Source organism: Triplophysa rosa, linkage group LG23 (assembly GCF_024868665.1).
Source record: "Triplophysa rosa linkage group LG23, Trosa_1v2, whole genome shotgun sequence".
Taxonomy (NCBI): Eukaryota; Metazoa; Chordata; class Actinopteri; order Cypriniformes; family Nemacheilidae; genus Triplophysa; species Triplophysa rosa.
This window is the reverse complement of record NC_079912.1, coordinates 17,762,654-17,789,783: the sequence shown is the minus strand read 5'-3', so window position 1 is coordinate 17,789,783 and position 27,130 is coordinate 17,762,654. Positions and strand designations below refer to the sequence as shown.

Below are 27,130 nucleotides of genomic sequence, written 5' to 3'. Positions count from 1 at the left end.
TGCGTGTGTGGGGCTTAGAGAATCAATCGGATATTACCTGAATCCCTGCTGGCTTTTGATATTAGGTCAGCTGACACGTGCTATGCTATCTCACAACATCTGAACCATTAAGCCGGTGAGCTCCCTAGCTTTCTTGTGTCAGTTATATTACACTTAATGCATTGGTATAAAAGTGCGTTTTAGTGCAAATTCTTCTACGCATCTACGCACGCACGCACGCACGCACACACACACACACACAGATGCATTTCCACATAATTCCTTAAATAAATTCCCTGAACAACTGCCAATGAGATTTTAAACACAAGTAATTATGCTTTCGCATGTTTTTCGTCCCTCCTTCCTAAAAAAAATCTTTATAACTGAGCAATTCGAAAGCAATTTTCTCTGTGGGAAGAGAATGTAATTTGCTATTCAGTGACATTCTGATGTGTAAAAAAGGCAGGAGCTGGAGGTAAAAGGTATCTCTAAAGTCTGTGTACAGTGCATTAATGGGCATAACCGGAGGAGGAGGGGACGGATGTCAGGCAGGGCACTGTGTAATGACTCCAGAATAATCCCTTACTCATTAGTGAAGACTCTGAGGATGCACCAGGGCTTGAACTGGTAAAGCGTGGCATGCCGCTACAGTCTTTATCTTCATATTAAACCATTTGCATAACATTACAGCCGATGGAGAGACTCCCTTAACAAGGCCAGTTGCTCTTCATTTTAAAAGGGGACGGTGGGTGTCGCAGCAAATCTATTCAGCAGTGAGTGGAACTGCTATTGGTGCAAATGCGGTAGGAGGTGAGAGAGATCAAGACACAACATTTGGTGTGAATAAAGAGCCTTGTTAAGCATATTTATCATGTAACGTTGGTAGATTTCAACGCTGAGAGACTGGTCTCTTTTAAAGTCTCTGCCTGGCTTGTATCACCTTTGCTAAAGTTTCAGGATTTACAGCATCCTGTGATTGTAAAGCACCGAATAGGTAGGAGACTGATTTCAAGCCCATCAACATGTAGTTTCGTCCAGGGGGGAAGAACATCAAGGCTGTATTATAGAAAATGCCTTGGCTCATCTGTGCACCTATCATGAGGTATTTTGTCTCGCCATTGCCTGTGGAAGAGCGCGGCTTACTTTAAGAAGGGGAGAGGGAAGAGAGAGGGGGGCGTGGCGAAATTAAAATCAGTCATTTTTCCCCCTGAGGAGCAGATCAATTTCCGCAGACTGGGTCGAGATATTTTCCGGCTTTAGTCTTTCTCGTCTTGAGCACAGCACCTAAACGGCCTGCCAGCGGGAGTCTCCGCGCAGCTGCACGCTTCACTAGAGAACAGTTACTTCTGCCGCGCTGACTTTATTTGCGCCTCGCCACGAGAATTGCCATCATTTATCCCACCAACACATCACCTCCCCAGAAGACGAGAGAAAGAGAAATGGTTTGCGGAATGAAAGAGGCAAATTGGTTCGACGTGATATTGTTTTCTGTTTTTTATTACGCCTATTCATTTTCTCAGAAATAAATGCGCAATTGGACCGGTGCCCAAGTTCAGTCTCATACTGTGGAACCTTACAGACACAAACCAACATAATGGCTTGGACTACCGCTTATGTTTAAATGATGAAAAACAGCAACCGCATTTGAACGGGTTTGGCTTCGGTGCACTGCAGGGCATAGATTTAAACGTATTGTTAAGTTGGCATCATTACGACAGTAGCTATACAGCAGGCCTAACCAAATTGATTTTATTTGTAGTAAAATCATATACTAACCCATATTAACCGTGGTACAAATGAATTCGATTAATCCGAAAAAAGGAGAGGCCTCTTGGACTTTATGAACTTGGCGAAATTGGCATTTGCTGTTCTCATGCCAGGGGTCATTCTTTGTACACGCCAGTAAACATCATACCTCTCCTCCCCTCCTAAACTTTGCCCAAATCTCTCTTTGCGTCACGAGCCGCGTATAATTAAAACCACATTGAGAAAAACGTAAATACGACCCAAGTTCCTCCCTCGGTCTTCTGCAGAAAGAGAGCGCTGATCTGTAAGAGCGGCTCCAAGGACCCAATGCGCACATTCCTCATCTGTAGTTCGTTGCAGCTCGTTTTGAAGTTTAAATATTACTAGGCTACATCAATAAACACCGCACAATGGCTGGTCTAAAGGTAAGTGCGCATTTGGACCGCATAGACGAATGCTTGCCTAAAATGAAACTAGGTATAATATGAGGTAAAATTAAGTATTGTTACGTTACATTTCTAATGGTTAAGTTGTTCCATATGTAAAGCGCTTTTTCTAGCCTTAAATCGAAGGAAATCCTAATGCAAAAGAACGTTTTTTGTGATGTACTCACTTTTCATACAGCGACTTATTGAAGCGTATTACAAGTTCGTTCAGTTGTGAGAACTGTGCTTAGTTATTACGTCTTGCATTAAAAAGTATGCGAATCTCTATGATGGAAAAACTGGGGGGGCGTTTCATATTAGCCAATCAGATCGCTGGAATCAGCAGCTGCCCAGAAGAGCTTGATCTCTGCTCCGCTGCATAGAAGTCCATGCAACTTCTCAACAACTTTAGGATTTTTGCACGCTTTGTCAACAGATGGCTCCAAACAATTTCTTAAAGTTTTATTCGATAGTGCTATTCTTGTCATGTATTCGGGTGATATCCGATGTTCCTAAATGATGCAATCTTAATTTGGGGTCTTTGTTGAGGGGGCGTAAACCTATGTAGCCTACACATGCAGACGCACGATGACTAAGCGCATTTGTTGGATTGCTGCCCACTCAGTGATACTGAGATGGTCATAAATAACAGTTTTGTGTTTTGCGATATCCTTTGACTTTCTTTACGTGTAAAAATAGCTTAAACCATTATAAGATGAAATGACACTTAACCATTTACAAGTTAATACTGAAATACAATATTTTATGTCTGTGTTTTAGTACATGAGTGGTTTTGGCAATGAGTTTGCCTCTGAGGACCCTCGCTGTCCGGGATCTTTACCTGAGGGACAGGTATACCGAAACCTATTGTATCAATTTAACATTTGTATTATTTATAAATGCTGAATTTAGATTTTTTTATTGTCTTTTAGAACAATCCACAAGTGTGTCCATATGGCCTCTATGCTGAGCAACTCTCTGGATCTGCCTTCACTTGCCCACGGTCCACCAACAAAAGAAGGTAGGCTAAATGTGTAATAGATTCATGTCAAATCAAATTCAAATCTGTTACATCTGGAAACCTGTTTTTTTTTTATAGCTGGCTGTATCGCATTTTACCTTCTGTGCGCCACAAGCCCTTCACGGCAGTGAGCTGTGGAGATCTTACAGAGAACTGGAATGAAGTGGAGCCTGACCCTAACCAGGTAACATATGAGTCTACATCACACAAAACTAAAGGCTATTGTTTCAGATGAACAATTAACATATTTGCACATTTTCAACAGCTTCGGTGGATGCCGTTTAACATCCCCAAAACATCAGAAAAAAAAGTGGATTTCATATCGGTACGTTTACTTGTACTTACCGTATGAATTGTGATTGATTGCTGTGTGTGTAAATAACGATTAGTGGTTTGATTTGTAGGGTCTGCACACGGTGTGCGGAGCTGGAGATACGAAATCCCGTAATGGCCTCGCCATCCACATCTACACCTGTAACACATCAATGACCGACAAGTCAGTTTGATTTGAGAGCAAACCACTGATTTGGTTACCATTTGCGGTTTAGTATGCGTCACTTGTAACTGAAATAGTAAGAACAAATGATTTTTTTCATAGGTGTTTCCAGAATGCAGATGGTGACTTTCTTATTGGTACGATTTTTATATTCATCTACATTCATACGGAATTCATTTACCTTCTTGATGATTCTGTTGTGCATCTGATCAAACTGTTTTACTGTGAAACCTGCTTTTCAGTTCCTCAACGAGGTGAAATCCTGATTACTACGGAATTTGGAAAGATGATGGTGGAGCCCACTGAGATTTGTGTCATTCAGGTGTTTCGCTGATGTTCCTGTATCACTCAAGTTACTTTGATATTTATGCATTAGTCATATTCATTTTTGGAACATTCTTACAAACAATATAAAAATGAAAACCAATGATTTTCCCTGCGATTTTCTTCTCTTTAGTCTTGCACTTTTTGTTTTCCAGCAAGGGATGCGTTTCAGTGTGGATGTGTTTGGAGAGACCAGGGGATACATTCTGGAGGTCTTTGGAGCCCATTTTGAACTCCCAGATTTGGGTCCTATTGGTGCGTTTTGGGATATGATACCAACACAATGTCTTCTTGAATTGTTTTTTAAAAAATGACCATTTATTTGGTGATATTTCAGGGGCTAATGGACTTGCTAACCCCAGGGACTTCCAAACGCCTGTGGCTTGGTATGAGGATCGCACTGTGGCCACCGGTTACACCATCGTCAACAAGTACCAGGGGAAGTTCTTCTCCTGTCAACAGGTACAAAAAACCCTAAAAATGACCAGATGTTACATTTAGAAATCTATGTATTAATTTGGCACTCAACTTGTTTCCCTATGTTTGTGTCCTGTCCGGTGAATAATTGGATTGACTTCTTATAGATGTCAGAGGAAAATAAGACTTATGAGCTGACAACAGCTATAAAACATATGAGCATCACAAGCCACACTTTATAAAGGTGGTGTTACTTGTTAAAAGGAAGAAAAATGGTGAAAAAGACATCTGTGTCTTGCTCTCTTCACACCATCCGCATGCTCCTAAATTGACGAGGTCTATGGTCTATATTTTGAAGGAGATGGTACAGCCTTATCCTGATGTTTTTGTCGTCACGCTGAGTGCTTAAATTGCTCAATTAACTTATTATTTGCTTGACTAGGAAAATATGTTTGTGTTTTGTGTGTACACGTGTTATTTCTTCATCTTAATCGAGTCTGGTCGAGTTATTCTTGAGGACTGTAATGTTTGTGAGGAGATTACAAACCTGGGGGTCCCAGAAACCCCAGGGTACATGAATTGCATCTTTGTGAGTGTGAACGTAACTGTAAAAATAGTAATGTTTGTGTGAAGAGCTGTGACTGATGCGTGTGTTTGTGCGAGTGGGTGGGTTGAAACAACTGGGGGATCATGAGGGTCAGGACAGCAGGCAGTCTCTGCTGTAATGAATTATATTGATTTTGCAGCAAGCATTCAAAATCTCTTTGCTGCAAGTGCAACATTATCAACTGATGTCTCTATAAAATTGGAGATTTTAACAAGTACTGAAAACAAAAATAAAGTTTAAAAGCTGTATTGAGGATATTGAATAGACATCTTAGTGTTTTGAGTTTGACTTATTACTATTGATTGTATACTTCATGTCTACAGCGATTTATAATGTGCTGCATTGTGGAATACCCATATTTATTTATTTTCATTCAAACTTGTTCCAACAGGATTTTTCGCCATTTAATGTAGTGGCATGGCACGGAAACTACACACCCTACAAATACAACCTGGAGAACTTCATGGTTATCAACGGTGTAGCATTTGATCATGCAGTGAGTGTTTTTCAGTTTTGCTTACTTTGATATCTTTCGTGTTCCGCGAATCAACATTTTGTGATTTCATTTCAGGATCCATCGATTTTCACTGTACTGACAGCAAAGTCCACGAGACCAGGTGTTGCCATTGCAGATTTTGTCATCTTTCCTCCTCGCTGGGGTGTGGCTGACCATACCTTTAGGCCCCCTTATTACCACAGTAAGTGCATGTCCTTGAACAGGCTTCTCTTGAAACCAAGTCAAGAGTTGTTAAAGAGCGACCTCTGTCTGTGCTAAAAGGGAACTGCATGAGTGAGTTCATGGGATTGATCAAGGGTCACTACGAAGCAAAGGAAGAAGGTTTCCAACCTGGAGGCGGCAGTCTGCACAGCATAATGACTCCTCATGGGCCTGATGCTGACTGTTTTGAGAAGAACAGCACAGTTGTTCTAAAACCAGAGAGAGTTGCAGCGGGCACTATGGTGACGTTTATATTATATTTAATGCATCACGACACATGAATTTAAAGCATAAATGTATCCTAACCTACCCTCTCTCTCACAGGCATTCATGTTTGAGTCGTCCTTCAGTATGGCTGTGACTAAATGGGGACTTGAAACATGTCAACGTTTGGATAAGAATTATTACAAATGTTGGGAGAGCTTAAAGAGTCACTTCGATCCAAAATGGAAACCAAGCAGCAAATAAAAAATGAAAGGTTAATCACTTTCAGTGTCACAAGATATAAATCTGTGAAAAATGAATCGGTTCTTAATAGAAAGAGAAAGAAATGAGAAATGTTTAGATAACAGAAAAAAAGATATATCTTGTTACAATGAAAAATAACCAAATAAATAAATAAATTACCAAACATAACAGACTGGGTTCTCTTTCTTCAGGAAAGACATGGACAGAGAATTTTCAACAATAAAGTATTTTATTATTATTTAATAATTACAAGTACTTTGATTACAATAAACAGTTAAACAACAACTTGCTCTCAAGATGACAGCTTATAGGGGCGTTCAAAGGTTCCGGCCTTTATTTTGGCCTCTCTTTTGTCCTGGAAAAAGAAGGAAAATCACATTTGAAATAACTTCTTGCGATATGAGAATTCTGGATGAAAAATAAATCTGTGCAAGAAATGAGAATTAACACACGGTGACATGAATCGGAAGTTTAAAATGTATCTCACCCTGTCTGTCTTAAACACAAAGTACAAAACAAAGAGGGGTACGACTCCAAACAAGCCACCCAGCAAAGAAGTCTTAGGAGTCGGTCTGAAGTTGGGGTATATGTTGTTGGTACGTGCATATGTCCAGCGTGTAAGAGCAGGATCCTCCTACAAATATAAACACGTGGAACTTGGTCTTTAGATCCGATCAAAGAATTATAATCACATGGTAAGTGTAGATCATTTATTTCTTAGTAACTCAAGTAATGTTGTAACTGCAGCAATATAATAGTGTGCACATTTAGCAAAGCCTAAAATATCGCGGTTTGCACCTACTAGCGGTACATGAGACCCAAAGCTGCCAGCACTGAAGGTCACTCGAGCACTGGCTCGGTATTTAACAACGTCACCTTCTTAAACATACATTTCAACTATATTAATGTCCATACCCACATTGTAAACTGACAAGCTAATACAACACGCACTACAGTTATTGTTTTATTATTAAACTGTGATCCGTAGCACATCTCTCTTACGATAAGCTCTTTCCGATGAGGATTGTTTAGTTGCACCATATATTGCCTCTTCAGTCGAGCCCTCAGAGCTGCTCTATCCTCCTCAGCCCGTCTGTAATCGTGTGAAAGATTAAAATATTCGGCTGGATCTAATGTTTTTGGCCGTGTAGCCAAAGGAGCCTCTTTGTAGTCCGCCATGATTGCGAACTGCGAGCAGGCACGCCCAGTCAAGACGGAGACACCTGATTGGCTATGTGCTGTACATGAGTCTCGCGATATTTCAGAACTTGTCCTCAGAGTATCCGACTGTTCTTCACACATGCATTGGTATTACATTTTCCCGTTAACGATTAATTAAATTCCACAAGACCTGATTAACTTAATGTAGTCAAAAACAGGAAACCAAACACTCATAACCATTCGTAAAAGTTTTATTGAAACGCAATGTCTCACATCAACAAGTACCATCAGACTTTGTGCAGAAAAAATAAATAAAAATAGTCACCACTTCATCCTGGTTGAGTAACTCGCAGATATCAAGAACAGAGAAAACGCACTTTATCTACAGGGGAACAGAGAGAGGAGTCAATGCCCATCCCACCCAGCAGATGGAGCTATAATGCCACAAAACAGCATACATTTATACAGAGAATTTCCAAAGCACTATTAAAAATGGTCTTACGTTTGTTCTATATGCAACAATTGCTAGTACCCAAATCCATCCATTCATTGATATAACTAAAAATAGATTTATTTGAAAGACCCTTACTTTAGTTAGAACGTTACAGTGATGTTTTCGACTTTATTATAGTTTATGTAAAATGTGTTAAAAGTTAAACAGTTTAATTACTCATCAAAACTGAGAGCGTTGGTCCATGCAAGCAAATCATCTACTTCCTGCTCTGTAACAGAATCTGGTTCAATCTGTTCCAGTGAATTCATCATTCTCTGTGTAGATTTCTGCATCCACAACGCTACTACTGCATCCACAAGTCCTACTGCATACCTTGAACCGGTAAGACAGAACGTGCAAACTGTTATCACATTTGAGAAAAGAAAACTGAATATATATATTGAAGAAAATCAATATACTCTGTGTATAAATTATTAGGGATGTAACAATATCAAAATCTCACTGTACGATAAAACCTTGGTATAAAGTCCATGGGACAATATTTATTGCAATATTTAAAATGACAAATGATGACTTGGAAACGTGCCATAAGCATCCTATTTTCTTTATCCTCTAATCATAACTGTTGCTTAGAGGTATGAGTTGTAGTATGAGATGGGTCAAAATCCCTTTTATAAAATAAAATAATTGCACCAGATGGACCTTGACAAAGGTAACATCTATTATTTTTTCTAAAATTCTCTATGATAGACCCGGAAGACCCATCGTTTCTTAAACATGTGACCACGATTATATTTAGACAATTTTTGCTATTGCCATAATATGATATCGATAATATTGTTGCATCCCATACATTATCATCCAAAAGTTTGGATTTTTGTCATTTGTGTTATTCCGTAGTTTTGATGAGTTTACAATTATGCTAAAATGTGGAAAAGAATCAGGTGACCCTAAACTTTTGACTGGTGTGTGCATACACATACATTTTTCTCATCCATTCAATCTTTCTAATCTTCTTTTTTCTTGCAACATCTTGTTGCCGATTTATTCTGCAGTAATGGAAGTCCATCTTCTTGCAGTTGGTGTCTTGGGTTGATTGACAATTGGGTGATTGGGTCTTTGAACGCGGAAATCTTTTGAAGAGAAAAATGTTGTCACACTCAGACATACAGTATGATGCTCAGTTATGGAAATATGTTTAAATAGGCTAATAGTATATTCTGGTACAAATGGCTAAAAGGTCCAATATATCAAATTCATGAGCTTAGTGGATAGATATACACTGAAAAGTGTCCATAGTGGAGATTTTACCCTGCAAGACAAAATTCTCCAGCCATTATTCTCTACCCGCTGTAGAGATCACACAGAGTGATCATCAGCACAGATCATCAGTTGGCCATTGTGGATCTGTCCTGGCACAAGTTTCGTTTGCTGTGCACGTGTGTAATCTTTAGGGCTGGAGGCACACATGTCCACTACTGGTGCACGGGTGCAGATTTTGTAGTAGATATTTGGGGGATATGAAGTCTGGACAGTTTCATTAATATTTAATATTTGTTTTTAACTTTTTTGTAGCCTTATGTTGTAAATATGAAAAACATGAAATATGAACACCATCACTTACTCCCCCTAGTCTGAAACGGACGAGGGCCCCTGAAGCAGCGTCTAAAATCTTAGCCTGAAACAAAACATTTATGCATACACTTTTTTTGGTAAACAGAAAACATCTCAGTTAGGTCATCTGCACATGAGCTACTGTACCTTACCTCCACAGGGTTAATAAACCTTAGAAACAGACGTGGGTCTCCTTCATTATGGAAGTTCACAAGTTTCTTGAGGTGCTTGAAAACAGCTGTATCCTAGACATGCAGACACAGGTATGTACTAGCTGTTTAATCATTCTAAAGCCATTTAATATGTAACCGTGATGGAGAAAATGACTGAAATGTAACACCAGTGACTGTGATCACTAACAACATGTCTCCTGCATGCTCGCTGGATGATTCTCGATTCTTTACTGTACAAAGGTTTTTGCTTTGGGACAAGAATTTCTTTTCTCTCTAAAGCACTATCCCCAGCTGAAGAGGATGTTTGATGCCTGAGGGAGAAAATTGATTGACAGTTTTGTTTCCATTGCTTCACTCATTCAGAAACGAGTCTATTACATTTTACTGTAGGCTGTTGTATACATGCAAGAGTATGTGTTTTCAATCATTTTCTTGCTCTTGCTTGTATATGCTGCAAGAAGCCAAGAAAAAGCTGACTTTTGTTTACTCTGAACATTTCAATAACCTCAAAATTGTATTAATTACCACAATTCTGTATTATTGCCTTCAGGGATTCAGTCATAAATTAGACTGTAAAGAGATTCTCCTAATCCTCAAGAAACAGAGCATTCAAATAGGCCTATGTTCGAAAATAAATGTAAATATTATGTAAAGGTTTCTAATAAGCAATTTTTTTAATAAAATTCAATCATTCAATAATTCTGTTAACACTGAATTCATTTTAATTTTAATATTAATTTTGCAGGTCACCCCAGATATTATTAAAAGTGTTTCTCTCCTGTTTGCATATGAAGCGTCTTTTTATTTTGACAGTCTTACTAATATCCAAATAAAGTCCATCGTCTAGTAAACGTTAAAAACGCATTTGAACTGCATATCTCAAAGATGTCAAACAGATGATGCAAAAACGTAAAAAAACTAAATATACAGCAAATTGTAAACTTCGGTGAAGCAAATTACATAAGACAAATGTTATCGGAATGATCTAATTCCTCGATCGGGCGGGTGACTGCACTGCACGCCAACAGCCGTTACCGGAGCAACGAGAAAACACCGGTTCAACACAATCCTAGAAACGGGTGAGCAGATTTCAATGGGACCAGCCATAAACGTCTTTAAACGTAAGAGGTAGCCTGCTGTATGTGTTATTGCACGGTTTTTCTGTTTACCCAAGTTCTTACAACAGCCTCCCAGTTACACAAACCTAGCCTTGCTAAAAAAAAAAGAGCGCCAAACTGTAGCGCTGTCGAAAGTTTAGCGCCCATAACACCCCTCTGTGTAATTAGCCCATATTTAATTATGCGACAGGACATGTTGTGACATGATACAAAACAATAATAGCCTGACATCATGTAGTTCTGTGTTATTAGAAGACATTTCACTTTAGACCCTACTGTGTTGACTAAGGACATCGTAGTTAATGTGTATGCTAAGGAAATGAACTTGAGCGGTAACTTACTTTTTAAGCGCCATTTCTGATGTTGTTTTTTATTTACAATTCATACTTCAACTCTATTAGTCAGTAATACATTTTCAAACATATATGCCAATGAATTTTTTGTTCCAACAAAACATCAATTATTCAATATATTACATTTTTGTTATAAATATTATTATTATATATATAATAAGACAGTAAAGAGATTCTCGTAATCCTCAAGAAACAGAGCATTCAAATAGGCTTATGTTCGAAAATAAATGTAAATATTATGTCAAGGTTTCTAATAAGCAAAAATTTGTATAAAATTTAATCATTCAATAATTCTGGTAAATTATATATATATATATATATATAATTATAATATACATATATATAATAAGTATTTGCTGTTAATCCAAACATTATCAAAGACAAACACATTCAGGTTTACTTAGCTATTCAAATGGTGACAAACCACCATAGACACAGCATGAGTATTAAAATCTGATTATATTCACCGTAGACAAATTCTGACGACCCGTACTTTTGCTTTCTGAATTGTATAACTAAGTAAACACGCACACAGTGTTAAACATTGTTTGGTTATGTTGTGGTTCGGTTGTAGGCTGCTAAGTATAGAATGTCTGAGAGATTTATGTTGTGACTGTCACGCTGTGCTTTCAAATGAGAACACAGTGAAACAGTCTATGACCTACACCAGCAACTCTTTACAAAAGAAATGACGTGATCATTAGCCATCTAAAAAACTCATTACCAAAAACATGAAAACACCTCATAAAACAGCATTGTGTCAGATTGTAAATACATTCATAATCAAACATTGTTTAATGTCCTGTATATTTAAAAAGCTCGAAATTGTTTTAATTATGTATAACATAGGAAATTAATACAGTCCTCACTCATTCTGTGATGCACAAATATGATTCTTGGACTACAGTATGAGCTGGATTTGCAAATGTAATTAATAGATGCTTTTATCATTTAGATTCACTTTCCCTGACCTTGTTTTGGCTTTATTTTAGGCTACTTCTCATTAATGATCCAGTGCACAGAAAAAACACATTCTAAATGTCCAATGTACAACCAAATAATGAAACAATTACAACACATAATACTTTTACTAAAGTTCTGTTTCCATGTCATCATTGCCATTATCAAGATAGTATTCGTCATCAGTTGTGGTATCAGAACCAGACTCCTCAAAAACAGTCAGGCTGGTTGAGTAGCTCCTTGATGGTAGCATTCCACGAGGAGGACTTTCTGGAGTTGTCCGGATGGGGGAGGAGACAGCGAGAGCTTGGGATATGCGACGGGACGATGGAGAAAAAGGTGGTGAGGGAGGCGGAGTTGGGTCTGCATCATCCCAGAAGCATGAAGAGTCCTCTTGTTTATCTAAATTCAGAACATGATCATCTGTATTTCCAAGCTGGGACTGATTATAGGTGACAGGTTTGGCACCATAGGTAGGGGAATAGCTGATATTGATCGGAGAGCCAAATCCTGAATAATTTCCTCTGGGCATGAAGTCATCTAAACTTGATAGGTCACTGACGCTACTTGTTGAGATTCGTCCTGGACCTGAAGGGCGGCTTGAAACAACACTGCTGACAGAGAAAGATCTCCCATTATTCAGACCGTACTTTAAATCTGCACAGGAAGAGGACAAGCGAGATCTTGTGAGGTTTTGAGGCACATTACTCTTAGCATAGCTCAGTTGTGGAACAATGACAGACTCACAAAGCGAATTGCTTTTTTTGCTCACTGGACTATAAAACACATTGTCATTCTGAATGTCTTCTGAATCGTAATCAGAGAGATAAGAGGTTGATGAGGGACTGAAAGATGAGTTTCGGTAATGTGGTAAAGTGGCAGAGCGGTTCATACTATGGAGATTTAGCCTGTGCTTGCTGCTGCTGTACGACCGTTTTTCAAGTTCATCACTCCACCTTTTTGGGCGATCCACATTTAGTTGATTCACACGTTTCCTACATGGTAATGGCGACAATGACTTCAAAGAAACTTTATCAGTAGTCAAAGGTGAGTTTGGAGCTTCCCACTGGCTCCCAAGTGTTTTTTCACTCCTAATCCTACTTTGCCCGTCCACATTTAACGTTTTCTCAGTTTTTCTAAATCTTAATGGTGATAATGATTCCAACGAAGGTAAAGATGCTTTATCGTTGGTTAATGATGAGTTCCCAAAACTCAAACTTTTTTCACCCATTATCCTGCTTTGGACATCCACATTTAGCGTATTCTCCGATTTCATCAATGTTGCTGGTGACAATGATTTCAAAGTTGTTTTGTCATTAATCAAAGAGGGTTCCCATTGGCTCTTAGAACACCTTTTCTCTTCTCTCTTATTTCTTTCAAAAGTCTCAGTGTATAAAGGTTTCTGAGTGGCGGCGTTACCAGTTTTTGTGTCAACAGTGTTGTCTGAACGTTTGCCACCAAATGTCTGTTTCAAGCGACTTAACATCTGGTCAATCCTGCTGCTTGTTTTCAATACTGGTGAATTTCTTTTGGTTTTCAAATACTGAGGAGTAACATCATCTTTGTCTGCCATAAAAACATTGTCTTTCTTAGCCCGCAATGCAAAGAGGCCTTTCTTTGAATTAGGAATTTCCTGCAATCTCTCATGCCGTTGCAAATCTGTAGTCTCCTTCTCAGCTTCAAGCAGAGGCTTACTTTCTGCTGTTACCGTATTCTCTTTCAGATTCAGCCTGTGCTTAGAATGAGAATTATCCTTATTAAGATGAACTGCCATCGAGCCTTTACGTTCCTCATGAGAACATGTGTGTTGCTGCCTTGGGTGTGGGGTTATATTTGCACTTTGGCGCTCTGTGAAAAAACGTGGTACGGTTTGTGAGAGACATGGCTGGGCAGGTTTGTGATTATCTGGTGCACCTAAATAAGCCTGAGAAGTGTTCGCTGCGCTTGTCTTCTGTTCTCTGTCTAGAGAACCTAGCTGTTCCTTTGGTCTCTTTGTTACGTTCTTGTACATGGAGGAAGAAGGACTTGGGTGAAGTTTTATAGGGTAAACACGTATGGTTATAGTATCATCTGATGTAGATTGTTGCTGTGGTTTGGCTGCTGGTGGAGAGGACAGACTTTGTAAAGTGCTGTTGAGTGCAGGTCTTGAGGAAATGAGAGTGGAATATGGAGAAGTGCTAAGACGGGGTGCTGATTTTCTTCCAAAATCAGGAGGCAGAGATTGAGCTGGGCCGGTAAGAGAACTGGAAGAGCCTTTTTTTAACGGCTGTGAATCAAATGGGCCGATGTCAAAAGAAAATCTGGAGGGAACAGTATTTCTGTCACCCGGCAGTATTTTACCTCCACCTTGAATAGGAGAGGAAGAACTTTCAGCACTCTGTATGTGGGAAAAAGGAGTTGAAGGGGAATTAGTGGTTGAAACTGCTGGGCTGGACTCTCGTAGGTAAGAATAGATGCTTGGAACACGAAAACCTTTCGTAGGTCTGCTTGGCGACAGAGGACTTGAAAGATCCATTGGGCTTTGACTTGACTGAGAAGCTTTCTTTTCAGTGTCCTTATATGTCTGCCCTTCATTTGTTGTTTTGATTCCATCAACGGAAAAGTTCTCTTTCCTGGGTGAGAATTTAAGAGTGTCTGTGAAGGTTCTTGTAGCTATAGATTTGCTCTCTGGTATATTTTGTGATTTTAAGTTTCCACCATTAAAGCCTGTTCGCGGAACATCTATGTTCAAATTTGTTTTATTGTTTGAAGAAATTTGGGAGAAAGTGTCTGGATTATTGTTAATATTCGAGTTTCGCTGGTTTGTATTTTTGGAATTAACTAGTTCCATTGGATCACCACCTTCTATTTTGGTGTATTTTCTCAAGGAAAAAGAATGCTGCTGAGGTTTGGGAATTTCAGGTGGGCTGGATTTGCTTGTGGAGTTGAGGGAAATGTGCTCCTCACCTCTTGCAATGAAAGTCTCTGGATTCTTTGAAATTTCTGAATCTGTTTTGTTTAGAAACAGGGACGGCCTTGTCACTACCCTTTTACTTCTAGGTAAGAAATTAAAATGATCTGATATTCCCTCTGTTTTTGAAGGAGTGTCTGGAAATGAGTATGGCTCTGTTGTATCTCCGGCTTCCTCACTACGAAAAACAGAGGTGTACGACTGAGCATTCTTTAATATACTTCTGCTTGGCAATGTAAGGGACCTGACAGGCCGAGTTATCGGAGTCTGCATTTGTGTGCTCTCCTCATTGAGCCTTCTCAAATTTGCCCTCCTCAATGACAGAAGTAGGCTGCTTGTTGTTGGCTTGGAGCTCAATGATTTGAAAGACTCACTTTGATCTTCAGTTTTTGATATTCTGTGTTCTTTATGTTCCTCAGACCGGGATGACTTGGGTACCTGACCAGTGTCCAGAGGTATGGGAACATGGTGTAGTTCTGCATTGTTGTACATTGTGGCTCTATATGTGTCCACAGAAAACGTTTTCATAATAGCTCTCTTAGACTGAATTGTAGTTGTGATGTTTGGAGAATTATTCTCTTTTTGCCATTCAGGAGAACTGTAGCTGGTTCCAGTAGTGTCGTTGTCATTGGGCTCTTGTATCACATGTTCAGCTAGTGGTCTATAGGAGGGAAGAAACGGTTGTTGACGGGGGTCTTGGCGGAGTGAGGTAGATGGGTTGGCATTCTGTCCACAATCTTGTGATTCATGTTCTACCTCACTGCCTCCTTGTTTGGGTCTTCTAAGACGGCCACTCCAAGGTGGTACAAGAACTGAGACCAGGGCGGATGCTAACATAGCTGAAGCAGGATTGAGATGACTTTGTTCTGGATCAGGGCTACTTCCAGAAGGCGGTGTGGGAAAAGGGGCTAATGATAACACCTGGCTTAGTACCTCTGAACGGCATGTAAAGAGCTTGCGATCAGCGCTTGCTTTTAGACTACTGTCTTTTCCAAGCAATGTCAGTTGACTGTTGTCATGTGGAGTTGTTAAAACGTTTTCTCTGTGGTCAGTGGCTCCAGATTCCTTGTTTGCATTTGTCCCCTTGCTGAATTCTGGTCGTATCACACAAATAGACTGTAGAGTAGAATGTCTCATAGAGTCGATGTTGGCTATTTGTGTTCGTTCATCAAGGTGTACGTTGTGTTGTATTCCTGTATCTTGTCCCTGGTAAGGTGTGGTAAGTCCATGTTGACTTTGTGGAGTGGAAAAGCTGTTTTCATCAAAAGGTGATTTTGGCCCATCCCCGTCCTTAAAAAAAATCTCTGTTGTTGAAAATCTGTCCCTTAGCTGTCAGAACAACCAACAAAACTTGTATTAGTGTCAGTATGTTTAAAAATTGCACATAAATCCAAGTAGCAATGCAAGCACAGAGGAATTTTAAATTCTTCTGTTACACCAAAAGCCTAAATTCCAGACTAGCCTGGGAAAACCGAACAAAATGCTTCGCATATATTTGAGATATTTTAACAAATCACCACTCCCTTTCTATACTCTAAACAAACAGTTCAGCTTCACAGTTGAGCTTTGCATTCCATTGAAAAGATATACATCAAGCACAACATCAACCATTAGAGCTGAAAGACATTCAATGAGAGCCATGCAATGAACAATTTGCATTAAATATACACAAATCAGTTTAATAATTAGCATATCAAATATTCCTTAGGACTATATAGAGTTTATCATTATAGTCTTTTCTTAAAAGAATAAATCTCACATCTTGGATGCTTACCTCTGTATGGTGTTTATTAGCTGTTCTCCTTAGCGTTTCATGCGAGTTGTCACTGTTAAATTGAAGAAATAATTTTTAATAAACTAAAAAAATCTTTCAGTGGAGTTGTTGATTAAATATTTCCTTCATGTTACATTTGATATGCCAAATCACACAGATTCACAAGGACAAGTTCCCTCCGGCCAGGGCTCCAGACTGCGACTAAATGGTCTTTTCGAGACAGCAAGAGCGTTTTTTACAAGTACTCGTGCATGTGCGACCTGCAAATTTGCAAATTTCTTCTAGTTGTTATTTCATGTGGAAAGACGAGTAGAACGCGAGCCGCCAACAGTGCGCTCCTAAAAATTTCAGTCAGGGGCTACAGTGCTCCTAGTAAAAAAAGTTAGTGTGGAGCCCTGCCTCAGGCAGATAAATAAAGAAACAATAAAGAAAACAAAGCTCAATGTTTCACACGCTATGCTTAGTCCTCCCTGCAAATAGTTTTCCTACATTAACGCCTTTCATATATTCATCAATGCAATGCAGTGAAACAAGATAAACAACATTCCATCCTTTCACTTACTTTAAGCATTTTGCCTGGCTTGAAGGGAGGGGTCCAAACTGTTTTCTAACCAGTACAGACTTCCTCACACCCATTACCAAACAGACGCACACTCACACACATCGGTAGCATTGTAAGGTAGTCCAATACTTTTATATTTCTCAATCGCTTAGCTATAAAAAAACATAATACATAATGTAATACTGTACTTTTTTTGTTCTGATATTTTTGGACTATTTATTTACTTTCAAAGTGTAAACATTCCTGCCCTATGTGAACATGTGTTACTACCAGACGACAGCAGACGTGTGGAGATACACAGCGGTTTTACACTGTTATCAATCACGCCCAATAAAACAGAACTTATTGCTATATAAGGACTATTACTGCCAGTCATAGGTCGAAAGGGCGTTTGCTGCACTGACTAGAACTTTGCAAATGACAAACAACACAAAGTGCTATGGCATACTTCACTGGAAAAGTGATATTATTGTGTGCATTGTTTGTGTATTGAGTGAAATCTAATTTTCATAAAACATTTACTTACATTTACATTTACATTTAGGATTGTATAATGTGAGGTCTCATGTTTATCATCCATATTGTTAACTGAACGCATTATACGTTTGCATTTGGCAGATGCTTTTAGGCAATGTGAATCAGTGCATTTAGGCTACATGATTCATCAGTCCATGCATTGCCAGGAAGTGCAAACACATACTCATATTGTATACATAGACTTATACCATGGTCTTTTTGAATACTCGATTCTGATTGGCTGGAAGGTGTGCATTAAAACCCTTTAACGCACAGGTAGCTCCAGTAAGTTTGTTTACATTTAACTTTGCAAATAACCATGGTATAAGTGGGATAATCCACAGCTAGCCGTGCGTTAAAGGATTTTAATGCACCACGCTTCACGTAGGGTGGTTCTTGGCCTCCACGTCATGCATTAAAACCCTTTAACGCACGGCTAGCTGTGGATTATCCCTTATTTCTACCATGGTCTGTTTGAATACTGGATTCTGATTGGCTGGAAGGTGTGCATTAAAAGCCTTTAACGCACGGGTAGCTCCAGTCAGTTTGATTACATTTAAAATTAACTGACAAAATAACCGTCATTTTCACCTGTTTGATCTGAAATGACACTGTAAACATCAATAAAAGCTTTAACTTGGCAAATGACCATGGTATAAGCGGGGTAATCCACGGCTAGCCGTGCATTAAAGAATTTTAATGCTCTTCGCCGCCACGTCGTGCATTAAAATCCTTTAATGCATGGCTAGCCGTGGATTATCCCTTACATACATAATATAACAGCTAAGCTATTGAATGTTTATTGTGTGTATAAATGTAAAGATTATCACACTCACATGTCAGTGTTATTCAGCAGTGTTTCTTCTGTGTCCTCTGCTGTGTCTTTTTTGTTTCTTTTGATGGGAAGACGGATAGAGAGGACAGCGGTGAATCTGGAAGATTCGTTTTGATCCTCTGATGTCTTGCTGGTGTCTTTGTTGGACCTGAGTAGTATGATCTGCTTGATCTGCAGATCTGATCAGCCATCACAAGATAACAAGATAAAGCATTGCAATTGATAGCATAACAATGTATGCATACAGTACTGTTCAAAGTCTGAATCCAGTTATGAAATACAATAGAAAAAAGAAAAACATAAAATTACATAATTGTAAATTATATAAGTAAAATAAATAAGTAAATAAGTAAAATGTATACGTTTTCAGACTGTTGAATAACACTGTATATTAGTGCTGTCACTCTCAGATTTTCACTACGCAATTATTTTGGACAAAAGATTTCACAGCAACACTATTATTATCACAATATCTACTGAATTAAATGATCAAATAATGCTCAAATCAGTCAAAAACATTATTTTGTGTTTTTGCTTTTTTGGCAAATGAATCGCACTCAAAATGCAGTGCAGAGAGTTTGTAACCATTGTGAGTCTCAAGTCAAAACGTATTTATTATTTATCAAATATGTAGTAATATCACAACATCGATATTCATGGTTTTTAATATCAATATACTGTATTGTATGTCTGAAAGTAAATGTATGAATTATAAACTCACCTCTGCTGCTTTTCTGCTGGCCGGTTAACTGCAGTGATGGCGAAGTTGCTGTAGTTTGGGCTTCAAAGTCCTTCTCATCCTCACTTACATCCTGAGAACTAAGCGTTTGTCATGTAAATGCTTGAACAATACAAAACGAGACTGTTCTTCTCAACACATTAAATCCATGTCTGGACTGTTTAGTGAAAACATGATTTAAAGGTTAACTCCCCTTAGAAGAATTCTTCACAGGTAACACCCATAGACCTGTTTTTAGTTTATGACCACATGACATTGGCAGTGAACTGCAATTGTTTTGTGCAAATACAAAAAAGTCATTTGCAGCGAATGATAGCAAATGACTTTTTTGTATTTCTCATATTAATTTTGTGAATTAAAATATTGATGCACTTTTCAAAATTGCACAAGGAAGCCATGTGCAAAGGGTGTAACAAACTGCATAATAGCTAAATCACCATAAACATGACAAGACGTGTTTCATGCCAATAGATTAATAAAACGACTCATCAGATGATCTCTGTTATGGAGGTGCGTTTTAAATCACTGAAAACAAATTAATTGTGATGTATCCAAGCAAAACCTGTTGTTAAAGATTAGTTTGTAATCTGAAAATAATTCCTGATTATTTAATTTGGTAGTTTTGTCTGTGTGCTGGCAACAAGGGGTAGGCTACTTGTTATATAATTGGGGAGGTGCCAGACAATATATCAAACACGAAACGCAGCAGAAATTGGTTTATCAAGCGACTTGACTTCTTTTTATAATTGTCTATAATTGTGTATAATTGTTTATAGGGGTCACTGTCGGAAAACCTTTACACATGTAAAAGTAAAACGTACTTGTGGCAAACATTTACCCACGTCTTTACATGAGGGCTTTAACATGTCCAGTTAAAGTTACGAACTTCCATAATATTATTTGCAATGGATCTGTCTCAGACATTCGTCAGTCATGGTCGATTTGAAAGTGAGAAAAGCAGGGAAACGCATACATGTACGTGAAAGAAACAGAAAAAGAAAGTATATCACACACTTCTAGTAGAAACTTTGTAGCCTACCGTGCTGTGTCAGCGTGCGCGTAAAATCTGTCCTGATTTGAGACGACACAAGACACGCTGGCTCTCTCTCCACTTTTACGAGTTGACTGCTGCAACTTTAGATCATCTGTTGACATTGCAATACTGTCGCTTGCTCGTCAGATTTGGTTACCTCCCCTTATCCCCTCCGGGCATCGGTTTTACCCTCGAGTTCCATCAAAGACTGTACATTCCAGTGGAAAAAATCGCGTACGGTGAGGCAGACCCATCATAACGTCTGAATGACCCGACGCCGCCCGTGTTGTTTTTTTCCCACCCATATGCGCGCGCGTGAGTTTTCACCAGCGGTTCCACGGAAGTACGACATTAAATTGTGTTTCAGGGCCAAACTGCGTACTTTGAAATGACGTTTATATTAGGCCATAACTGCTGCGATAAACACAGATATGTAGGAAGTTATTTGTTTAATGTAGCTAAGCTGTGATACTTTGGAATAGTTGATATCTTATAATTATGACACTAGACGTTTTATTTTTCTGAAACGGTTTTAAACGCATATAAAAGTATTTTTGTTATATGCGTGCCTATCTGTCAGAGATAGCAGTGATAAGTAAATGACTGACTGAATAAGTGCGTTTCTTCAGTATTTATATTTATGCCCGATAGGTGGCGACAATAACAACAGCAGTGGTGAACTCCTAAAATGTACGTTGCTTTTCTAAAACATTGTGCTTAGCTTAGCAAAACATCGCTCCTTTTATAAGATAAATAATTGTTTTTTTCCTTTAATTACCATTTTAAAACAGATATAATTAAACATGTGTTATATTAATATATACTTTCTGTGGTAAACAACGAGATATACATTTCCCTTTATCGCACTGTCAAAAAGGTTTAATGTGCTGCAAAATGTAGAAAAATATTGAACGGTGGTGAATGACAGGGACGGAGAATCAATCGTAGTCAAGATTTTTTTGTTCAGTAATCAAGATGAATAGGCCTAGTGGCGGATTTCTATTATTATTTTTGTTGTAGAAATACAACAGACCATCAATTAAACTCATTAGCCCTGTTGGTACAAGGCAAGAAGGTCATAGCCAGTTCATAGTGTAGCATTGCTTAAGGCGTGTGCGCTATGCAGATACACACAATTGGCATGGCTAAAATAATAATTTAGATAAATCTTTTGTGTGTGTGTGTGCGTTTGGTAGTATGGAAGAAGCGTTCTTTAAAGCTGATGTTTATTTGCAGACTGTAATTAATCTAGTCATGAAGCGATACTTAGCCTATGCTGATCCATTATAGCAACGCAATTCATTTCTGTGATAGAATCTAAACAGTTTTAATTAACTCTGTTGATTAAAACAAAAAAAAACTTCTATGATAAATGCATTTTAAGTTTAATGTATATCCGTCTCTCAGGTTTTTTTGGCAGAAGATCAGTTTGATCATAATGATGGTTGTAGTAGGTTTTTAGTTGGATGGGTTACATATTTCATAGGCCGCTTGTCATCTGCTATATAAATCCACCGCCAATGCTGGAAAATGGATTATCTCCTAGAGAGATTATGACATGGCCAATTCATAACTATGAATTGATTTTCTGAAATGCTGGTACAATGTGGCGGTGCATTCAGAGCACGTATTGCGGTGGTTAGCATAATCGAGTTTTATATGTTCCTAAAAAAGTAATCACAAAACATAATCAGCAAATCAGGCAGAGCTTGAAAAATAAAGAGAACCCGTTTTGCTCCAGGTAATCAGTGAATGCATAACAATAAAATGGGTTCACGAAATACCACGCCAAAAAAAAAAAGTGTGTGCAGGTTGGGTTTGCCTATATTGTGTAGATAAAATGTTCCCAAAGAAGAACAGTTAAACCTGAAATCACCTTCATTGTGGGCTGCATATGTGTTTCAAAACATGCATAAAAAACATTAATGTTTTAATTCAAATAAAAAAATCCCAATAGCTTTTTAGAGAGTTAAATTCAGGGGTAATCAGGGGCTTATCAAGGTTATTATAGTTGACTAAAACTACTGAAATCTAATCAAATATTGGCCTAAATATTATTTTTAAAACTTAAACTAAATTAAAATTTGAAATGTTGCCTTAGGAAAAAACTGAATTAATCAGAATCAGAATCAGAAAGAGCTTTATTGCCAAGTATGTTTGCACATACAAGGAATTTGTTTTGGTGACAGGAGCATCCAGAACACAAAAACAGCAACAACAGTACACAGAGACCATAACACAATTAAGTTGAGGTGGTAAACTTAATAGCTGAAAATAAAAACAAATCCTAAAAAAACTAAACTAATATATTAAACTCAAAAGTACATGATAAAATTGCTAAAAATTAAACAAAAATTAAAATGAAGACTAATTCAAAATATATTTAACTACAACAAGGACTAATAACTCTGGTGGATTTTACCCATGATACCTGGGTATCACTCTTCATTACTCATCAATCTTCATCATGCTTTCAGTACCTTTCATAGCAAGCCAAGCAGAAAAATCTGTATAAAAATGCATTAGTGCAAAAGTGATCAGTGTTAATGGTTGTTAAAGGGGGGAGGAATGGGGGAATACTGTATCACACCAAATATGGGTCAGGCCAAGAATGACTCACAGAGGACTTAAAGAAATAGGTTCAAAACGAAAATTCTGTCATCGTTTACTCACCCTGGTGTCATTTTAACCCTGTGTGATTTTCTTAGTTCTGCAAAACACAAAAGAAGATATTTTGGTCACCAACAACCGTTGGTCTCCATTGACTTCTATTGTATGGACAGACACAAAACCAAATGATGACAGAATTCTCATTTTGAAGATGAACTATTCAGAAAAGCAGAGTCCACAAAAAATGGCCTCATGAATTTGATGACTCACTTATAAAAATTACCTCCTCTACAGCTATACTGCAGCTATGTGTAGTTAATGCAGTTCCCCGGAGGCTTCATATCTACAGTAGAAGTATATCTTTAAGATACCTTGAGCTTATTAAGCACCAACAACACTTTATTAATTGACAGGGAAATTGTTTAATTAAAACCCCAGAAATTTGTCATTCTGCGAGGTTTGCTTGTGGTGAATCAGAGGTTAACTATGGCAGTACCCTGGCAGCAGTATTGACTTCTGGGTAATTATACTTAAGTGGTGACTAGAGGAGGCAAATGGCAGTAACAGATTATCTGTTTTGAGGGGATGCATTCGTAGAATCAATAAGAGTCCATTTGTGGAAATAGGGCAATTTAGGGGAAAATACACCCCTGTTATTGGTCCTAACAGAAGTCACAGGCATACTACCATACCGTAGCCTTTTACACTCTTGTAGTTAAATTAAGAACTAAAGCCGAGTGGATCAGATCAAAAAAGCTCTCTGAACTTTGTGTGATTTCAGAGCAGCTCACAGCTTTTAGTGTGTAGTAAAATATAATACAAAAAGGTTTTTGTCTGTTTTCATTTTTGAATAAAAAACGAATATGAGAAATATTGTTTAAACAATAACTATATAACCATATTAAAATATCTCCATGCATCTTCTTGTTTAGATTTTGTTGTTCTGGCTGGTTTAGCGTGTTTGTATTTGCATTTTTATGCACGGATACACGGTGTCAGGGCTCATGCTGTAATTCCTGATTATATTAGTTCTGGTATGAGCACCCAGTCACCAGCTGATGTCAGCCCAATGAGCCAATGCCTTTTGGAATAAGGATGCTGTTGGGGTAGTCATTGACCTCTTTAAGTGATGAGGGAGCCTAGAACGAGATTGCATCTTGAGCCTGGTCTCAGAGGGGTCATAAAGAGGCTTGCTTGTTAAAGATGAACCTTCCCCGGTTGATTTTACTGCACTTTCACTTTTCTCAAGCCCTTTTAGTAGATCTCAGGCTCTCGTCTCAATTTGCACACAAACACCCTCCAAGATGAAAGAATAAAAGCAATTTCTGGTGACGGATGTGAAAGGCTCCTCTAAGATGTTCCCAATATTTGGCGTGTAGGATTTACAGGGCCAAATCACTTAGACTAACTCCTACAGTCAATCAATGGCATTTACATCTATTGCGGCTCGGCCATCCAGATTCTCCCTCCGAGACAGCCATTAATAGGCTTGTGTAGTGGTATGGACCACTGATCAATCCCAATCAACTCATGTGAAACCTTCATAATAGAGCACTAATACTTATGCAGGGCATACCAAACTCACACTTACGATATCCCTGAGGTGAATTATGGGAAAAGATGATATGGGTCAATTATCAGTTTGATATGTGTGAGTTAGTGGAGACGGAAGCACATTTAGACTCAACGTGCATATGGATCCGAATGCAGAGACTCTTAAATTGATTCCAGGCACTCCCTCTCCTTAATGTTCCCTTAATCTCACATTGCCTAACTGTAGACTATAATCCAATCAGCAAAGAGCTCGTTCTCATTTACCCAGAAGGATGAGGGGTCCATCATACATCCTTGGAGGGGTGAGCCATGACAGGACCGTGTCTCTCACCCGACAAGTCTTGCGGTAGCATTTTTCACAGCATGCAGAGTTTTCCCCATGCCCTCTTTAGAGACCTATATTCCAGAGAAATGAAGAAAGTTGATGGAATAAGACGTTACTGGTCATCAATGGATTTTTTCTGTCTTTTTATACATTTTGTCTTTTAAATACATTGCTATGTGTGGAATTTCAATAAGTCTAAGGCTGAAAACGTGTTTTTAGCGATGCCAAGGTTATGGGTTTAATTCCCATGAAATGCATCCATTGATATATAAAGTCTGAATGCATTCGCCAAATGCATTATTGAAATACACTACAGCAAAAAGAGTCTATTTCATTTCATGAATTATCAAGAAATAATCCAGTCACAGAATTAATTCAAGTTTTAAATACTAAATGGTGTATATATGTGCTTTGGAACCATTGACACATTTATAAAATGAGAATCAGGCACTTGACAAATAGAGTACACATTAATGAAGAGATATGTTTACAGGGTCAAAGTGCACAGGTCAGGGCACCTTAAAGTGGCACAAATGAACACCACATCTTATTACAAGTGTTCTATTAATGGATTTGGCTGTTTATCAGATTTCCGACAAGGTTTCAACTCTCTAACATGTCAGTGTTTCAAAGTGGGGTCTCCGCATCATAAAAGGATCTCCAAAAACGTAAATGCATTTTAATCCAATCTCTTAAAAAGGGTCCCACCATCTGTTGACACAAAGCAATAACATTAGATTTGGATCCACCTCCCTACGCAAGAAAAGCACAGTTCATTCCTTTAATCTGAACTGAGCGTGCCGTCAACCTGACGCCAATGATTACTTCTGGGCAATTAACCATAGTGATGAATGAGCGCGATGTGACTTGATCTGAGACGGATAGAGGAAGAAACAGTGAGAAGCAGACGATGAGATTGAAGACTTATGTGATGTTCTGGCAGAGTTTGCAGACTGGCCCCATTGTTCGGCCTTGCAAAATCAGCAGGGCCCCGTTTCCCTGGCTGACACTTTCTTTCTGCGAGCTGGCCGGTAGAGCACTCAGCGTCCTTATTTCTTTGTGATTACCCGACATTGCTTTTCTCTTCTCTGCTGCCGGTGCTTCCTGCCAGATAATACCCTTTAATACCCTCTGTTGACAAGGGTCCCAGTTATAACACAGCTGTTTTTTTATTGATAATGTGTCAGAGAATCTCTCTGTGTTGTTATCGAACGCTTGAGGTACAGAATGGCATTTGCGATGGGAAATAAGTGATCGATAGAGAGTAGCAAATTAAGTAATAGCATTTTTGTGTCGATGCATATTACAGCTCGGTTAACAGTCTTCGGATCGGCAAAGCTCCACGTTGCCGGATGAACGGATCAATCGGCGCACAGGGCCGACGTCTCGCTTTGACAACATAATTAGTTATCATACCGAGAAATGTGTTTGTGGACAATGTTGTTAAACCCCCCTCAGATATTCAGATCATGCTTTAGAACCACGACTAAACAGTCAGGGTTGAATGAAAAACCATTTGATGTACTGTAAAGAAACCTGCTCTTTCTTCTAGCTCAGTAGGCTACAGAACTTAATAAAGTTCTTAGTTGTTTAAGTATCAGTTTTGTCTCAGATGTTTCTCCCAAAATTGGAGAAGCTACAGAATTGAGACAACATGAAATATGGTGCTATAAGTTGATCATCTGATACATTCATACTGATACATTTGGGTTCATGTTTTTATAATATTGGCTGTAATGCTTTTTTAAGCTCCGTTTGTGAGGTGCGGTTGGATTTTGGAAAGGCTCCAAGGACTCTGTGTCAAAAGGGTTGCCCAGTATGCCCATCAAACCTTGCTTTTTACTGGAGATAGACCTACAGACCATCTTACCAAGGCCACATCATGCAATTTCCAGAATTCAGCAAAACAGCAATTGTGTTTCCCAGCTGTGAACACAAACCTCACACAATAAATTATGGTAGGTCTGCTTGCTCCGTTAAATTGGATGCATAATATTCAAGAGCGTTTTCACTTCGGGCCAATAAATCACTTTCATAAACTCAAACACTGTGTTTGTGACCTGTCCCATCATCCACCTTATAACAGAAGTGCGCGTGTCGACCCCGAGACGTGTTTCTCGCTTAATAAAAGAGGTGATGAACATCTGCGCCCTGTTCGATCACCTGCAGTACAGCCCAGCCAGTCGCGCCGCGACGCG

General features: G+C 38.6%; 4 protein-coding genes across 4 annotated transcripts; 1 reads left to right on the top strand and 3 right to left on the bottom strand.

Annotated features, from left to right (window-relative positions):
- The first annotated feature begins 1,889 nt into the window (after positions 1–1,889).
- Positions 1,890–6,359, top strand: hgd (homogentisate 1,2-dioxygenase). Its single transcript, XM_057322822.1, has 14 exons — positions 1,890–2,150; positions 2,931–3,002; positions 3,083–3,171; positions 3,250–3,355; positions 3,437–3,496; positions 3,576–3,667; positions 3,770–3,804; positions 3,910–3,989; positions 4,147–4,246; positions 4,329–4,453; positions 5,407–5,511; positions 5,587–5,713; positions 5,794–5,975; positions 6,058–6,359. The coding sequence occupies exons 1-14, from the start codon at positions 2,136–2,138 to the stop codon at positions 6,199–6,201; spliced, it is 1,332 nt and encodes a 443-aa protein (XP_057178805.1). The 5' UTR covers positions 1,890–2,135; the 3' UTR covers positions 6,202–6,359.
- Positions 6,360–6,428: 69 nt separating this feature from the next.
- ndufb4 (NADH:ubiquinone oxidoreductase subunit B4) lies at positions 6,429–7,410 on the bottom strand. The gene is made up of 3 exons (XM_057322974.1): positions 7,204–7,410; positions 6,689–6,835; positions 6,429–6,556 (listed from the first exon to the last, which is right to left on the bottom strand). Exons 1-3 carry the CDS (start codon positions 7,378–7,380, stop codon positions 6,494–6,496), a joined length of 387 nt encoding a protein of 128 aa, XP_057178957.1. The 5' UTR covers positions 7,381–7,410; the 3' UTR covers positions 6,429–6,493.
- Positions 7,411–7,618: 208 nt separating this feature from the next.
- Positions 7,619–11,076, bottom strand: lg23h11orf65 (linkage group 23 C11orf65 homolog). Its single transcript, XM_057322039.1, is given in 7 exon segments — positions 7,619–8,188; positions 8,800–8,995; positions 9,100–9,343; positions 9,441–9,494; positions 9,583–9,675; positions 9,791–9,914; positions 11,063–11,076. Coding segments are annotated over 7 exon segments (885 nt in total). The 3' UTR covers positions 7,619–8,028.
- Positions 11,077–11,879: 803 nt separating this feature from the next.
- On the bottom strand, positions 11,880–20,726 carry zmp:0000000991 (mucin-2). Its single transcript, XM_057323187.1, has 5 exons — positions 20,450–20,726; positions 19,393–19,490; positions 18,673–18,850; positions 16,759–16,810; positions 11,880–16,313 (listed from the first exon to the last, which is right to left on the bottom strand). Exons 1-5 carry the CDS (start codon positions 20,563–20,565, stop codon positions 12,165–12,167), a joined length of 4,593 nt encoding a protein of 1,530 aa, XP_057179170.1. The 5' UTR covers positions 20,566–20,726; the 3' UTR covers positions 11,880–12,164.
- Between the last annotated feature and the right edge of the window lie 6,404 nt (positions 20,727–27,130).

Coding starts and splice junctions, on each gene's coding strand:
- ndufb4 (XM_057322974.1), bottom strand. CDS start 7,380: ATGGCGGACTACAAAGAGGCTCCTTTGGCTACACGGCCAAAAACATTA. Junction 6,836..7,203: donor CTCATCGGAAAGAGCTTATC/GTAAGAGAGATG, acceptor TTATATTTGTAG/GAGGATCCTGCTCTTACACG. Junction 6,557..6,688: donor TTGTGTTTAAGACAGACAGG/GTGAGATACATT, acceptor TTCTTTTTCCAG/GACAAAAGAGAGGCCAAAAT.
- zmp:0000000991 (XM_057323187.1), bottom strand. CDS start 20,565: ATGTCAACAGATGATCTAAAGTTGCAGCAGTCAACTCGTAAAAGTGGA. Junction 19,491..20,449: donor GCGCACGCTGACACAGCACG/GTAGGCTACAAA, acceptor ACAAACGCTTAG/TTCTCAGGATGTAAGTGAGG. Junction 16,314..16,758: donor CTAATAAACACCATACAGAG/GTAAGCATCCAA, acceptor TTGTTCTGACAG/CTAAGGGACAGATTTTCAAC.
- hgd (XM_057322822.1), top strand. Junction 3,805..3,909: donor AGATGGTGACTTTCTTATTG/GTACGATTTTTA, acceptor CCTGCTTTTCAG/TTCCTCAACGAGGTGAAATC. Junction 5,714..5,793: donor TAGGCCCCCTTATTACCACA/GTAAGTGCATGT, acceptor CTGTGCTAAAAG/GGAACTGCATGAGTGAGTTC.